Source organism: Hemitrygon akajei, chromosome 7, assembly GCF_048418815.1.
Source record: "Hemitrygon akajei chromosome 7, sHemAka1.3, whole genome shotgun sequence".
NCBI classification, from domain to species: Eukaryota; Metazoa; Chordata; class Chondrichthyes; order Myliobatiformes; family Dasyatidae; genus Hemitrygon; species Hemitrygon akajei.
Genome location: NC_133130.1, coordinates 99621997 through 99639338, shown reverse-complemented (window position 1 = coordinate 99639338; position 17342 = coordinate 99621997). Strand labels below are relative to the sequence as shown.

General features: G+C 38.0%; 1 protein-coding gene across 10 annotated transcripts in view; it reads left to right on the top strand.

Annotated features, from left to right (window-relative positions):
* LOC140730738 (KH domain-containing RNA-binding protein QKI) overlaps positions 1–17342 on the top strand; it is a 548106-nt gene that overhangs the window by 389412 nt on the left and 141352 nt on the right. For all 10 annotated transcript variants that reach the window (XR_012099664.1, XM_073051568.1, XM_073051567.1 and 7 more), the window contains exon 4: positions 2277–2420. Coding sequence is in view for 9 of the 10 variants with exons in the window: in XM_073051568.1 (XP_072907669.1) it covers positions 2277–2420 (144 nt within the window). In the remaining variant the exon portion in view is untranslated. The remainder of the gene's footprint in view (positions 1–2276; positions 2421–17342) is intronic.

Here is a 17342-nt window from a genome sequence, read left to right as displayed (position 1 = left end):
ATTGGTTCAGAACAACATTGTAGGCTGAAGAGCTTGTTCCTGTACTGTACTAAAATAAGTTCTAAAATATTAGCAGGTTCCAAGCAAAATTAGTATCATGAGGGTACTGATACTAATAAAGAGAATTGTTCAAACAATAATGCAATAATTTTTATGCCATAGCAAAGGACTTTGAATAAGCTAGCCTTCCACCATGTTGGCAGCATTTACAAAGTACATAACAATCTTACTCATTATTGCTTTAGATAGATAGATAGATAGATACTTTATTCATCCCCATGGGGAAATTCAACATTTTTTTCCAATGTCCCATACACTTGTTGTAGCAAAACTAATTACATACAATACTTAACTCAGTAAAAATATGATATGCCTCTAAATCACTCTCTCAAAAAGCATTAATAATAGCTTTTAAAAAGTTCTTAAGTAGTTTACTTAAATACATTAAATACAATCAACCCCGGCACTTTAACATATCTTACTCCTGGCGGTTGAATTGTAAAACCTAATGGCATTGGGGAGTATTGACCTCTTCATCCTGTCTGAGGAGCATTGCATCGATAGCAACCTGTCGCTGAAACTGCTTCTCTGTCTCTGGATGGTGCTATGTAGAGGATGTTCAGGGTTTTCCATAATTGACCGTAGCCTACTCAGCGCCCTTCGCTCAGCTACCGATGTTATACTCTCCAGTACTTTGCCCACGACAGAGCCCGCCTTCCTTACCAGCTTATTAAGACGTGAGGCGTCCCTCTTCTTAAAGCTGCCTCCCCAACACGCCACCACAAAGAAGAGGGCGCTCTCCACAACTGACCTATAGAACATCTTCAGCATCAGCATCTTTAATAGTTCTTAGTGATGTTCATGCTCAAGGATAAACAGTATCCTTTAATTTATCACCTTCTGATGGTTATGCTTGGAACAAAGTATTCTAACCAAAACTTGGAACTCTCAGCTTCCAGACCATATCCAGCTAATATCAACAATTATTTTGCTGATTAAGAGGAAAGGAGTGCATAACAATAATTATTGTTTCTGTTCAATATTTTCCTTCACCATTTATCTAAAGATGAGATAGCTATAATACATCATTATAGGAAATCATAGTGCAGTTAAAGATGATTTCTCCTAATTGTATTTATTTTCATAAATTATCATTGTAAATTGACAAAGTACTAATTAATATGTAATTTACAGTCCCAGGGTTGAAACATATCTAAGAAATCAATATTTTAAACAAATCACGATGTCATGGTGGTAGTTGCAGAATTAATTAAATACATAAATACATATTCATCTTCTTTGGCTGTCAACTTCATTAATCAATCCTAATAGCCTAAATGAATCTGGCTCAAGGGAGTCTCTCTTCACTGCAGCCCACTGTGTCATTTGTCACCCTCATCCTGTAGAATGTTGCAGAGGCTCATCACCTCTTAAAGCTGTATGGTGGAACTTAATTTATGAATTTAGTTGCTCTTAATATTCAGCTACAATGAATATAGAATTTTGATCCAAATTCAGTAAAATTATTAGATCACCACTTTGCAATTGCAGTTCACTCCTTGTAGGATTAAGACAAAATCTAATCCATTAACAAGAAACAATGCCTTTTGCACACTTTCAGCAATGGTCTTCTTGTGCCTTTGTAGCAGTATTTAACTGAGATAGGGAACATAGTCTTATAGCTGGGCGGTGAGAATATAATCAGGAAATACTGGTCTGTAAATCAGAGATAAAGCCGATGCCTTTTTATTTTTTGTATATTTGGAGTGCACACAAATCTTCTGATAGGTGAAGAGTATTTGACCAGGTCACTCAGAAATTCAAGTAGCTAATATCAAATCAAATTATTTTAAATAAATAGAGGATTGCATATAATGAACTTCACTGAATCCTGATGTGAGTGTATGGAAGCACATTGTAAAATTGATTATTTTATATGGCATGCGGTAATTGTTTAAAGAATTAAGTGCCAACTGCGTGATGAAATATGTAATTCATCATAAATTTGGATCATGGGTGGCACAGCATTTTAGTGCAAGAATCTTGTGCCATTGAAGTATTGGTCTTGTTTTCTCAGCATGTGACTGTGTGGGAATGAGTGGTGCTAGGCAGTGGTTTTGTTGCCTCAAGCAACTCCTGTAAGAGCCCATGTGGGTGGTCAGTGCAGAATATTTTAGGCAGAGGCACACAAGCTTCTTTAATACAGAAGAAGATTCAATGCAAATAAAATAAAACTCTGCTTTCATTTCTTTTTTTTTGTCCTGTTAATGTTGCAGGAGGAACAAAACAGAGGCAAGCCAAACTGGGAACACCTGAATGAAGATTTGCACGTATTAATCACTGTGGAAGATGCACAGAACAGAGCAGAAATCAAGCTAAAGAGGGCAGTGGAGGAAGTCAAGAAATTACTTGTACCAGCAGTAAGTACCTTCAGCAGTAGGTTCTGCTTTCTCCAATGTCTGGGTAGGTCAAACACTGAATCAGTACCAGTTGATGAAAAATTGTAAACAAACATGCTATCAAACACTTTTTTTCTCTTAGATGTTATTTTCTTCCATTTTCTCCTGAATGTATTGATTGTTTGTCACAATATATTTTCATGCAATAGCTATAGAATTTTACCTAAGTCATTGATCACTAAATAATCTTTAAAGTGAATATTAGCAAATTGTTTGTATCCTCGCCACCCTTGACATCTAGGCTAATGAGATGAGTTGCTTACAGTTGCAAATTTTGTTTTGTTGCATTGTATTGGAATAGTGTATTATATTACAGAGATAACTTTTCTATAAAGCATCACAAATATGTGACCCTGATTTTGAAGTCATACAATTATGAGGAAAATCCCCAAGAGCATTCAGTTGCACTGATGTAAATGTGAAATCCTCCTAGAAAGGGCAAGATGATATTCAGGACTTTTAATGTTATTTCACATGTAAAATGGCTATCTCTTAAACCGAAATGAATGCAACTAAGACTTACAGTGCTTTTTTGATCATCTGGAGGATGTCAGGTGCTGATGTTCAACTTATTTTGTGAATAAATTCAGGGCCAATGAAGATTCCCCTTTCCAAAAAGACTGACAAATGCCTATTATGTTATATTGCTTCAAGCAGTTAGGAGTCAAACCCATTGTCCTTCAAAGGCTGTTAGAAGCTCCCATCTAAAAAGGAAGACTTAACATGAAGATAGAAAAAACAAGAATATTCCTGCTGATTCAAATTTAAAAGGGTAGGGTCAGGTAATTAATAAATGACTGGACTAATATCCAGAGGTCTGGATCATCAACTGAGATATGAGTTCATGCATCACCTAAGGTATTTTACTTCAAAATCTGCAATATGAAAAATATTGATCATCTTTTCTCAGACTAGCCTTTATGTGATTCTTATCAAGGGTGGACAATAAATACTGGTCTCTCCAGCAGTATCCATACCATGCTTCCATTAACAGTAAACCGAAGACAGTTTAGATTGCTCTCTGCCTCACACAAGCCCCTAAGATTCTCCTGAGTATTCAACAGCTCCATTTGTGACAGTGAGCAGCCTTTAGGGCCACCACTAGCATCCAGTTCACCAGCATCATCTTGCTGATGCAAACAGCAATTTTTCTTCTTCGTGCATGTTCAGTTTTGAGTCATTTTGCAGTCAGTAATGGACAAAACTTCTTTTCAGTGATTGATATTTAGGTGCTGTCATCTTGGTGTCAGCTAGTGTATTATGAAAGAAAAATAAAGAATAGTTCAGTAGGTTAAAAAAAAGATAACATCACTGCAGTTGATTTGCCATCTGTCTATTTTTGTAGTTTCAGTGGTACGGCCCACTTGTGCCAACTATTCAGATGATATTTGCTAACATAGACATGTTACTACAGACATTTGTAATATAAATCAGAGATTTGCATTTGTTTTCCTATTAATGAATGTAACTTTTACTCCATTAATGTAACTTCTACTTCTTGTGGAAACTGCAATATGGAGAAAGTTTGTTTGCAATTTTATTCTACTTGTAGTATTTTGTTTTTGTTTACTGAATTTGTTAGCATGAAAAGTAAACCATAATTTACAGTTTAATCGCTGAAACTGACCTGTATCCCTCCTTAAAGTTGTTCTTATTGCGGACTTAAGATTTAGTTCTAGTTTTGGGTGATGGATTTCCTCTTTGTTCTGATCGCATGTTTAATGTAGTCTTGTATTTTATTGTTGAAACTAGCTTGGTTCAGTTATATGCCCTGAGGACTTTTGATTTTCAGAACTCTGAAGATACATTGTTTCATGGTTGTATAGGGAAACAGGTCCTTCAGCCCACTGAGCCAGTGCCAACCGAAAAACACCAAAGGCCAGGACTGAGCCCAGGTTGCTGGAGCTGTGTGGTAACAGCTCTACCAGTTGTGCTGCTCTCTTACCCCTCTATCTGAATCCTGGCTCGCTTTATTGAAGATTTGCTTTTATTTACAATGTTCCTCCAAAATGGCAATGAAACATCTAATTTTTGATGACATTAAAATCCTAACTGGTGCTCTGTGATGTAACCCATCATGTTGCCTGAAATTTGCTTAGGAGATGAATCATCCAATTCAGATTTTTAAAAAACATAACTCATCCAGGACAAAGTTGGTTGACCAGGAGCCCATCTGTTACCTTAAACACAGATTTTGTAACTTTGTTATACAGGTTTCCCCCGCCATCCGAAGGTGGAGCTTTCCTGTGAAATGGTTTGTAAGCTAGAATGTCGTAAAGTGAAGAAGCAATTACCATTTATTTATATGGGAAAAATTTGTGAGCGTTCGCAGACCCAAAAAATAACCTATCAAATCTTTCCAAATAACACATGAAACCTAAAATAACAATAACATATAGTAAAAGCAGGAATGATATGATAAATACACAGCCTATATAAAGTAGAAATACTTTTCTGCAATCATTGCAGCACTGTCCACCATAACGAAAATCTCACACAAGCGCTCTCAGCAGAAACACTCGGCGCAAGCGCTCTTGGCAGAAACACTCGGCAGAAGCACTCTCTCCAGTAACCTTTAAGCTATGAAGCTGCCAAATCAAACCAAATAACACATAAAAATACACAAATATATAAAGTAGAAATAATGTATGTACAGTGTAGTATCACTTACCGGAATTGGGAAGACAGTGAGCACACTGATGATGGTGTGTTAGGCTGAGTCGTTGGAGGTTGGGGTGGTGGGAGGTAGAGGAGACTGGGGTGTCATCTCATCGTCGACTGTTTCCATCAGGGCAGGCAGGTCATCTTCTATGTCTGCCTGCCTCGATGTCGAAGGTTGAGGTTCGTCGTCTGTTGTGGCTGATGTGGAAGGCTTGAAAAACAACAGTATGTGTGACTGCTTAGCCTCGTGCATTTTCCTATCATATAGTTCTTTGTAAGCACTCAAACCATCCTGCAAATATGCCCTAAACCTGCGTACCCTTTCAAAATCAAAGCCGTACTTTTCTTCAATCATTGCAGCGTTGTCAATCACAGCAAAAATCTCACGCAGTTGCTTCACATTCAGTTCCTGGATGACTTCACTTTCGGTCCGTTCACTACTATGTTCATTTTCAATTATTATCCTTTCCTCTTCCAATTGCATCAGCTCTTTATCTATCAGTTCTTGGTCATGGGATGCCAAAATCTCTTCAACATCATCTTCGGCAACTTCCACAAGCCAAACCCACTTTGTCCTTATTTCGTTCACCACGATCGAAACGCTTAATTATGGCTAGTTTTATGCTAAGTGTATACCCGTACAAGCTCTTTTAGGCTTTTCCGATACCTTAGAACTCATCTTGCTAACGGATGTACAAAATAAATCGACATAAAGCACAAATGCTCACAAGCACATGTTTAAGCAATGCTAGCTAGAATGCAGTTCCGGGGGAGGCACTTGGCTGCTCGGGGTGTGTGCTGCCTTTTATCGCGCGCTGCCTTTTTCGCACACTACCTTTTTTCATAACAGTGAAAACACCTTCTGTTAGCAAAAGCAGGTAACTAATGTAGGTCTTTCATAACAGTGAGGTGCCGTAAAGTGAACGTTCGAAAAAAAGGGGACAGCTGTATTGCCACGATGTTGATAGCTATGTAGCTGGCCTGTGATCATTTGGTCATAAGCTTACACAACAGAATTGTTCATAGAATGCTTGGCAACAAGACCACTTCAGGACAACAGGACCTAATTTCATGAGCAGTATTCTAAAGGAACATCGCATAACGAATCAACTCATTCTATTTGCATACGATACCAACTATTGCATTATCATTGCATGCATGATTTGCACTCCCAGTGGCTGGTTGAATTATTTTAGTGGCATACTTCAAATTGGAAATCATCACAGTTGTGTTCAGTCTCAGAAGTTACCAGTTTTCCTATACAAAGCACTGAAAAAAGTGCCACTCATACAAATTTCTAGGCCTTTTAGTTTTATATGATTCAGTTTGTTTAACTGGATTTACGTAAGCTTAGCCTTTCTGGATGGCAAGATGCAACTCTGTTGGCATAAAAACAGCTTTATATTGTAAGATCAGGACTGGATGGAAACACCAGCTCAGCTGATGAAGTATATAATGAAACAGAAAACAAATAGGTAAAATTAGATAGAAATTGCTTTCAAGGAATTTTGCTGTCCTACAACATTTTAATCATGCTTTCAGTGTCTGAAAGGACTGGTTTCCTAAGATACATTTTCTAGATGTAAACAATGCTGATTAAGTTTTCTTTGTTGCTCCCTCATTGTCTTTGAAAATAGCTGCTTTGTTGGATCATGCCTCCTAGTAGATGTTTGAGAGACCATCTCAGAGACTAGATACAATAATATGGCTTGTCAGGGATCTCAGACTGGGTTGACCAAAGATAGCATGTTTTTTGAAACAAATCTAATTGGATATTTACCACCAGTTTTGTGTTCATTTTGTGATGGTAAATTATTTTGAAGTGATTTTGCTCCCCCAGTTGAATTTAAATCTGAACTGATGAAAAATTGTTAATCCGGGTCAGTAATTTATTCATTCATTTTATATCCACCATGCTATCATAATCCATATTTACTAATTATTTGTAAATGTGGTGATTATTATGTAGGTGACTGTTCACTGTCTTGACTGAAGAAAGAGTGACGTATAATCACCTTTCAGCAATACCTTAACACATTATTCAAAAATATGCAGGACTTAAATCCAAATTAAAGTAGGTGGAGTTATGAAGTTTCCGTATGAAGATCTATCTTATTTATATCAAATGTCCCATATTGGTATAAATGAATTGCATTGCTCTAGTTTTACTTCATTTACTGGCTACGAGTCAGGTAACAGCGATGTCTGCCTGAAATTATATCAGTAGTCAGTAGTTCTCTGAGACAATGTTTTCCATTTATTGGTTGCGATGCAGACTCAGCTTTGCTGTCTGAATGGGAAATTTTGAAAGTGAATAAAGTTCACCTAATTAAACCTGATTCCTTTTTCCCATGTGAATGTGTGTTCAATGGGCCCTTCAATCATGCCTTGCCAGAATGGAATGCAGTCTTGACGAAGATCTACACAATATTTCCTGTTTATAGGTTCTGAAAATTGAAAAACAAATATTGTTTAATAAAGTCCAGAAGAGTCCAGAATAATATAATGAAAATATTTAAAACAATAAAGACATCCAGTTACTAATGGTCAGGCATTTATATTGTTTCTACTATAACCACTTTACAAAAGTATGCACTCATTAAAAACATTACAACTGCATTGTAAGCTATTCTATCCTGTGTTCAGTGAACCTATATAGTTTCTGATTAGATTGTTATTCATTTTGACTGCCTTCTTCCTTGAGATCCTAGCTCTATACTAGCAATTCATTCTTCAATTCATCCTTTCACCATTTTGGCTTTCAGTCATTATTTATACCTGTGCAAATCTCATTCACGGCTCCCTTTTTCGTTTTGCTTAGAAGATTGTTTCCTTGGAATGTCATGCAGTTAAAATTCATGTCAGTTAATATTTGGAGTGAAATTTCCAGAATGCATTGGTTCTTCCTGGACTATTAAGCATCTTACACTTAAGTATTAAGCATCTTACACTTTCAGAATTTATACTTGAACATTTGGGCTTATAATTATCTGGAAGAGCAACTTTATAATAGAAGAGGAAGGACTAGATGGCAACTGAAACACAAGTTCACAAAATAATAACAGCAGGAATAGACCATGTTTCTTAAGATTACCCCACTATTCAATGGCAAGGCCCTGGGGACTGTCATTGAACAGTGAGACCTTTGGATACTGGTACCTTGAAGGTGGCGAAACAGGTAGACAGTGATGAAAAAGCTTGGAGCTATCAGATGAGGTAGTAGAGGCAGGTACAATTATTATAGTTAAATTTGTACAGCACATGGATGGGAGATATGAGTGAAGCATAGGCAAATGGGTTTAGAGTAGATTGACACCTTGGTCAACATAGACAAATTGTGTAACTCTATGAACATTAACTATGCTGGTCTGACTTTTCTTCTGTGTCAGTTTCCCGTAGCCCTCAGTTTTTCAATCCTTCAACCATTTATCTGTCTCCACCATAAATATTTCCAATGATATGTCTTTCGTGTATCTCTGTTTTCAATGACATGCTTCTTATTATGTAGCTATTGCTCATGACTTTCCCAATAGTGATAATAGTCCCTGTCAAGCCCCTTTAGAATCTTGTACATTTAAAAAAGTTCACCCATCATTCTTAATGCCTCACTCCAAGGAATGCAGATCCAACTGCCTTACCTCTATTGTTAGGCTAAACCTCTCATCCCAGGAATTAGCCTGGTGAATTTCCTTTGGATTCCTATCTCACTTGCCACAGATGATGCTAGGCTCATTGAGGTCCCCCAGCATATTGCTTGTTCCTCCAGATATCAGCATCTGTCTCATTTATGTCCATTGTAACTAAAACATCCTATTCTTAACCTCCAACCCCTTCAACATAAAGACAACCATATGGTTTGATTATCTACTTATTGGATCTGTGTGCTTTTTGTAATCCATGTACTAAAATACCCAGGTCCCTTTGAACTTCATTTGAAGTCTCTATTTAGATAATAATCCGCCTTTTAATTGTTCATAGTGAACGTTTGGTCTCCCTATTTGTCAGGATTGCATTCAGTCATTCAATCTTTCCATATCACATTGCAGAATCACAATGTCCTCATATGTCATCCTACCAAATTTATATCATCAGCAAACTTGGAAACCTTGCATTTTGTTTCCTCCTCTAGGTCATAATTGTGAATAGTAAATAGCTGAGAGCCAGGGTCTGACTCCTGTTGTTCATCCCTTTTACCCTGAAAAGGGCCCATTTATTCCATCTCTTTGTTTTCTATATGATAGCCAGTTTTCAGTCCATGCTAACTCAATTCATGTGATATCTTGAGCTCTTAATTTATGCAGACGCCTCTTATGGAGCAGCTTGTCAAATATGGAACTAAGTATACTGCATCAACAGGATCCCCCATCTTTTCTCCCTGTCACATCCTCAAAGAATTCAAACATTATATTCTTCAAACATGATTTACCTTTCATAAAAAAGTGTTAACTACGTTTTATTATGTTCAGCTTCCTTACTGATTAATTCATTTCCTCTTTGATTGTTGACTCTTGCATCTTGCTGACAATAGAACTAATCTATAGGTTCCCATCTTTCGTATTTCTTTTTAAACGTTGCCTGTTTTCCAGTCTTCTAGTGTTCTCCTGAACGTTAGCTGTTTTCAAACCTTCAAGTACCTTCCTGAAATACAGCAAATTTTCTAAAATTTCAACCATTGTGTCCAGTATCTTTGCGGCCATTTCTTTTAAAGCACTTTGGTGCAGGCCATCAGCTCCTGGTGATTTGTCCACCTTTGGTTCATGAGCTTTTCTAACTCTTTATCTCTTTTGTTTGAGATTTTTACAAGTTTCTCCACAATATTTGAGATTAACCCATCAGTCATCTTAGGACTATTTGAAGCATCCTCCATGGTGAAGACTGATACCTGTCAATTCTTTGTTTCCTGTTATTAATTCAAAGGAAATCCTCTGGAGGACCCACACCTACCTTAGGTGCCTTCTTCCTATTTATATATTCATAGAAACTCTTACTGCTTGACTTAATATTTCGTGCAAAATGTTTATCAAAATCTGTTTTCTCCATTATGAGCTCTTTCTTAAAGTCTTCCTGGCCCTTGGCTTTTGGCTTGGCTGTAGAAGACAGGGTGATAGTAGAGGGCTTATTTATAGCTGTGCCATTGGCACATTTATAGCTGGCACCACGTGCCAGTGGTGTTCTATTATGATCATGAGAGCATAAGATATAGGAGCAGAATTAGGCCACTTGACCCATTGAGTCGGCTCCACCAATACATCATGACTGATAAAATTTTTCTTTCAGCCCCAATCTCCTGCCTTCTCCCTGTATCCCTTCATGCCCTGACCAATCAAGAACCTATCAACCTCTGCCTTAAATATATATAAAGACTTGGCCTCCACAGCTGCCTGTGTCAAAGAATTCCACAGATTCACCACACTCTGGCTGAAGAAATTCCTTCTCATCTCTGTTTTAAAAGGACATCCGTCTATTCTGAAGCTGTTTCCTCTAGTCTTAGACTTTCCCAAAATTGGAAACATCTTCTTTAGACCGTAAGACATAGGAGCAGAAATTAGCCCATTCACCCCATCAAGACTGCTCCATTATTCCATCATGGTTGACCCCTGATCCCATTCAACACCATACACCTGCCTTCTTGCCATATCCTTTCATACACTGACCAATGAAGAAACCATCAGCTTCTAGTTCTTGGCATATTTTTGGGAAATTTTCAGTGGTGAAAATGTATTTGGATTAACAAATGTTGCAGATAATTTGGTATGATGACAGCTATAAATTAACAGGAAGTGCAATCTAATTTATTCATCTAATTCTTTGTACTCTAAGAATTCACCACAATTGTCATGTTTACCTCCAAGGCCAATAACAGCTAAGACATGGAAGAATTCCCCTTCCCAGTGGAGATAATTTTCACTGTACTATCATTTGATTTTCTGTAGTGCTTATTACTGCTAATTTAAGATTTGCATGCAAATCACATTAATGTTTAGTAACTTAACTGTTTGAATGTATATTCAATTAAATACAATCATTAATATACATTTTAAAAAATAGGTCCATATTTTGTGTACATCCCTTCCGTCTTTGCAGGCTTATATCAATTATCAAACAACATTTTCACTTTGCATATAAATGAACCTTCAGGCTAGATTCCAGCTATTACATTCACAAAGTATTTTCCTGGTCCATGCAGCAGTGCAGCTCTATATTACCACCAGTTTAATACCTGCAAATACTATAAATAAGATTGAGATGATATTCATCAAAAGTTCATGTGGAGAATATCTTCACATACAGGTTGTAAGAGTAGGCTCTCTCACCTCCAACCCTCCGACTTTTAATGCAGGACCCTCTCAGGGCTACATACTGAGTCCCCTCCTTTACTCCCTGTATGCCCATGACTATATCGCCACCCACAGCTCTAATCTGCTAATTAAATTTGCCGATGACACTACATTGATTGGCCTTATCTCAAACAATAACGAGGTGGCCTACAGGGAAGAAGTCATCTCTCTGACACAGTGGTGTCAAGAAAATAGCCTTCCTCAATGTCACAAAAGCAGAGGAGCTGGTTGTGGTTTGCAGGGGGAATGGAGATGGGCTAACCCCTATTGACATCAATGGATCTGGAGTTGAGAGGGTAAACAGCTTTAAGTTCCTTGGCATCCACATCACCGAGAACCTCACGTGGTCTGTACACACCAGCTGTGTAGTGAAAAAGGCACAACAGTGCCTTTTTCACTTCAAACGGTTGAGGAAGTTTGGAATGAGCCCCCAGATCCTAAGAACTTTCTACAGGGACACAATTGAGAGCATCCTGACTGGCTGCATCACTGTCTGGTATGGGAACTGTACCTCCCTTAATTACAGGACTCTGTAGAGAACGGTGCAGACAGCCCAGCACATCTGTAGTTGTGAACTTCCCATGATTCAAGACATTTACAAGGACAGGCCTGTAAAAAGGGCCCGTTGGATCATTGGGGACCCAAGTCACCCCAACCACAATCTATTCCAGCTGCTACCATCCGGTAGACAGTACCTCAGCATAAAAGCCAGGACTAACAGGCTCCAGGACAGCTTCTTCCACCAGGCCATCAGACTGATTAACTCACACTGATTTAAGTGTATATTATACTGACTGTTTTTATTTATTATAAATTACTATGATTGCACATTGCACATTTAGATGGTGACATAACGTAAAGATTTTTACTCTTCATGTATGTGAAGAATGTAAGAAATAAAGTCAATTCAATTCAATTTTCTTCATGATGTGCTTGTAATAGAAAGTAGGGACATAACAAGTGAAAGACATGCGCAGCGAATAGGTTTTGTTTTAATGTAGATATTTGTGAAGGTCAGATTCAACATGCTATTGCCTCAAATCTTTAATGGTAACCTCTGATGAGCCAATAACACAGGCTTTAATTTTGATCCTCTGTATAACCATGCAACACCTTCATGTTTCTACTTTAATTATCTATTGATTTAATCATACCAAGAAATTGTAGCATCTTGTTTGAAGCCTGGTACATACAATTTGTTTGCTAAAAATAAAGTAGAGTTTAGTCTTAAAACCTTGTCAAGGGGCACATCTCTTCATTTAAAGGTGAAACTGTTGGTCTTCTTGCCTAGTCATGGTCATTTTAGAAAGGGCCTTGAGGCAGCTTTATTACTGAAATTGATTTATGATGCTATATTTATTGCATGCAATCTAGATTATTTATGAGTCAATTTAATTATATGTTGGCCACTTCCATGAGCCCTGCGGCTCCTGCTGGAATGCTAAAGCTATTCATTGTTCAGCTATTTTGAGCTGTAAAAAAATTAACAAATACCGCCACAGTGCCTGAAGCAAGTATGGTTTTAAATGTTAATTAGTTAATCGTGGACTAGTTCAGGAATTTTAACATCTGAATGTTCTGGATGCAAGGAGTGGGGAGTGGTGTGTTGAAAGTGGATGCTGCTGCCTCTATATTCTGAGGAGGCACTCACAGCATTCTTGATAGGGGATGTGGGGGGCATATGGAAGAGCAGAGATTTAATTCTCCAGATCATGTATACATAGGTATTATTAACTACTGTATTTGCAAACAACAAGCATAGTGGTGAAGGGCACACATCAGTTTCAGTGCACGTACTCAAAAAGCATTTGAAAGCATGAGATTTGACGTCATGTAGTATTGACAGCTGTAGTATTCACACAAAGAGAAGAATGACACTAGATTTGGTAAGTCCTCTCCCACGTTCATTGCTGCATTATAGGCTGTCATGCCTTGACAGTAAGCACTGAGAGGACATTCCTTTTTTATGTGATAGGAGGCTTTCAACAATACCCAAATGGTTAAAGGTACCCACAAAAGCAAATTGCAGGGATTTTATGTCCCCACCTCCACAGCAACGCCCTCTGTGTCTAAATGCAGAGCTGCAAGTGCTAAAATAAGGAGAGAAAGCCATAACTTCATTTTTCACTGAAATGCAAAACTGGATATCCATGGGCCAGCAGAATCATCCGATCTTTATTCTATATCACCTTTATAGCCTTTTTGTCATTCACAGTGCAATTGCTATCAAACCAAGAAACCAATCCTGATTTAGTGATGAGTGGTGAAGAATATTACAGCAAAAGCTGTAGCTGCAACATAAAATAAAATGTCAGTCTGGTGAAGCTACAAACCAATGCCACACAGTAATCTATGGACAGTGCTAAGTGATCCTACAACCAATAGATTAAATCAAAGTTCAACAATCCTGCCATATCCCCTCACAAATATTGGTAAATGGAAAATTAAGCTATTACCAAGAGACTTCATGAAATACTCAGTCCCCTGTCATGCTAAAGCAAAGTACTAAGTGCAAGAGAGAAGACTGGGGAATTGATGACATTTTCCACCCAAAAGTGCTGAAATAAAAGTCAATCTGGGTCCTGAGCAATTAAGTTCATTCTACACGACCATATGGAAATATTTGAACAAACCACAAGCACATAAAATATCTCAGTTATTTTGCTGAAGCACTCTAGTTAAAGTGATTTCTCTAGCCAAGCTACAACACTGGTATCTGACTAAAATTCTGTTTATTCACTCAAAGGTACAAGGAACAGTTGATAATTTAAACTCCCATCAACAGTCCTTGATTAATGAAAGAGCAAATGGCATCAGCAGTGTCTCCACTACACTAAACCCTATGTAATACAGAGAACAATTGTTAAGTTCCATATTTAAAATGGTGAGAGCTTAAATGGTACAAATATAATATTGCATATAACATACTGGTTTCATCCATTTCTTTAAATAAGAAAAGACAAAAAATGTAAGTGCCCACGTGCTTCACTTTACATAAAATCCTCAAAAAACTGTCTTATAGACTACCCTTCTAGATCTAGTTCTAATTGGCTACTGTTTTGAAGCCTGTTGTCAAGCTGCAATAACTGTATACATAGTATTGATATCTCTGTCTCTGCTTCAGTCAAGCAATGCTGTTGGTTGATTTGCTTGAGATAGCATCTATTATTCAAATTAGATATGACATTACACCATGACTTAACAGGACACGGAGTACATTTTCTCAGTCTTTCCTTTACTCTGTGAAAAGTTACTCTTCTGATTTTTTGTCGTCTCACCAAGTGCTCATTGAGGGTTGAGCAATGGAGCTTCAAATTCTTGGGTGTTCATATCGCAGGTGATCAATCCTGGACCCAACACGTTGATGCACATCAGTAGTTACTCTTCATTAGGAGTTTGAGGACATTTTATATGTCACAAAAGACTCAAGTAAATTTCTAGAGATGTATCATGGAAAGCATTCTGACTGTTTGCATCACAAGCCTGGTATGGAGGCTCCAAAGTGCAGGATCAAAAGAGGCTGCAGAGGATTGTAGACTCAGCTAGTTCCATCACAGGTACAAGCCTCCCCAGCATCAAGAATGACTGTAAAAGGTAGTGCTTCAAGAAGGTGACATCCATCATTAAGGATTCTCACCATCAGTTGTCACTAGATAAAATTTCTTATTCAGGCAAAGCAGACCTGGACGTATGCAGCAGAGTTAACGGTAGAATATCATAAGAACCATCCAAGTACTGCAGACAGGGAAATCACATTCTGAGCAGTTGTATTGTAAAATCTACATGGTCATGATGGTGGAGTAGCAACAGTTATATCATTGTTCAGCTGGTATTTTTGGGAACATGAGCAGAGTAATCTTTCATGACAAATGGGGGATATCACCCTCAGACCCCAAAGACTATCCTTTGGACTATCACTAAAGATGAAAGACATCTGTGACTGACTAGGAATGCAAATAAATCATGAGAGTTGCCAACCTACGCAATGAGACGATATAGTTTCTTCCTGCTACTGGTCTGTTTCAGAGTTGAAAATAGTAGCTGCCACAGTCAGTGCAAATTACTCCATGAATGGTACAAAATACCTGCATCTTTAGGCTTTGAACAAACGAGATTTGTTCAGGTAACAGACAAAAGTGAGAACTACTTATAAAACATTGTTCCTCTATATGTAAGAGTTTGGGTCCTTGTAAATCTTACGTGGACAAGGTAACAGGGTGTTGAGCCCTTTATCTACTTCTTGCATTGAACTCTATAATTTTCCCTGTACTGATTGCCCATGTTATTCATAAAGATAAATGTTGGGTTCAGATAAATGGGCAAGGCAAATTATTTTCATTTGGAAAAGTGTGCTTGGAAAATGCAAGGAGCAGTGTGTATCTTCAATGAGCAGTGTGCAGGGTATGGTCAGGGAAATGCTGCAGTATTGATACCAACATGGGTTCTGTGGGATCAGCCCTTTAAGTCATGTTATTTTTCAGCCTTTAATAAAAAGGGTACTTCAGCAGACCAGTGTAGTTCAGTGGTTTACTGTTGATTGATTTTAAACATTACATTATTACTTCATTTCAATTAGTTTGACAATGAAAATCTTCAAGTTTTTTGCAATTCAACCATACACATGTATACAGCTAAACAAAGTATTGTTCTTCTGATACCAAGGTGCAAAACACAGTACATATAGTCACACACATGCAATCCAACACATATAGTCACAAAGTAATAATAGCATAAGTCTCTGACTGGCATGACCTGAAGAATGACAGGTTGACATAAAGTGTGAGGTGAATGTTTATGTAAGACCATATAATGTTGCTGAAACTATAACAATAAAACAAGCAGTAGTATAAAAATGTGAAACAGTAGCAGTAAATGTTACGTGCATGTCTGGCATCATCTATGTAGGGGAATGGACAGTCAATGTTTAGGGCCAAGACCCTTCATCAGGACTGGAATAAAAGAGTGCAGAAGCCTGAATAAAAGGTTGAGGGGAGGAGACAAGCACAAGCTGATAAGTGAAATGGATAAGGTGATAGGTGGTAGGGGCTGGAAACAGAATCATTTGAGAAGCTGGGAAGTGATAAGTGGTAGAGACAAAGTGCTGAAGAAGGAGTCCAATAGGAGAAGCAACAGATCATGGAATAAAGGAAAGCAGTTGCGAAATAAGGAAGGAAAGGGAGTAAAGGAGTCAAGGATGGATGGGACATAGGGGAGCAGTTGCCAGAAGCTAGATAAATCACTGTTAATGCTGGAAGGTTGTAATATGAGGTGTTGCTTCTCTGTTCTTCATCTGGCAGGAGAGGAGGCCATAGACAGGTATATCAGTGTGGAAATGGGAAGTGGAATTTAAATGCTTGGTCACTGGGAGATCCTGGGTGTTATGGCAGATGAAGTGAAGGTACTTAATGAAATGATTTTCCCCTGACTGCGCCAGGTTTACCGATGTACAGGAGGCTACATTACGTGTTAATACAATAAGCAACCCAGATAGGTTCACATGGATTGCAAGTTGATGGCATAAGCATTGATTTCACTAACATCCATTAACCACTCCTCTCTAACCAACTCCTTCCATAGATGCTGTCTGACCTGTGAGTTCCTCCGGCATTTTGTGTACATTGCTCTGGATTTCCAGCATCTGCAGAATCTCTTGTGTCCTGTATGCATACAAATGTGCAGAGTGTGTTCATGACTGATATTAGGACACACAGAAAACTAGGCAATATGGTTTCTTTCTGCTTAATGTACTTTTTAATCACATAATATTGTTGTTTTGATGTGATGCAATTAGAATTCTGGCCCAATGTTTCAATTTCTCTTTCTCTCTCTCTCGCTCTCGCTCTCTTACACTCTCACTCTCTCTCTCTCACTCACTCCATGATCT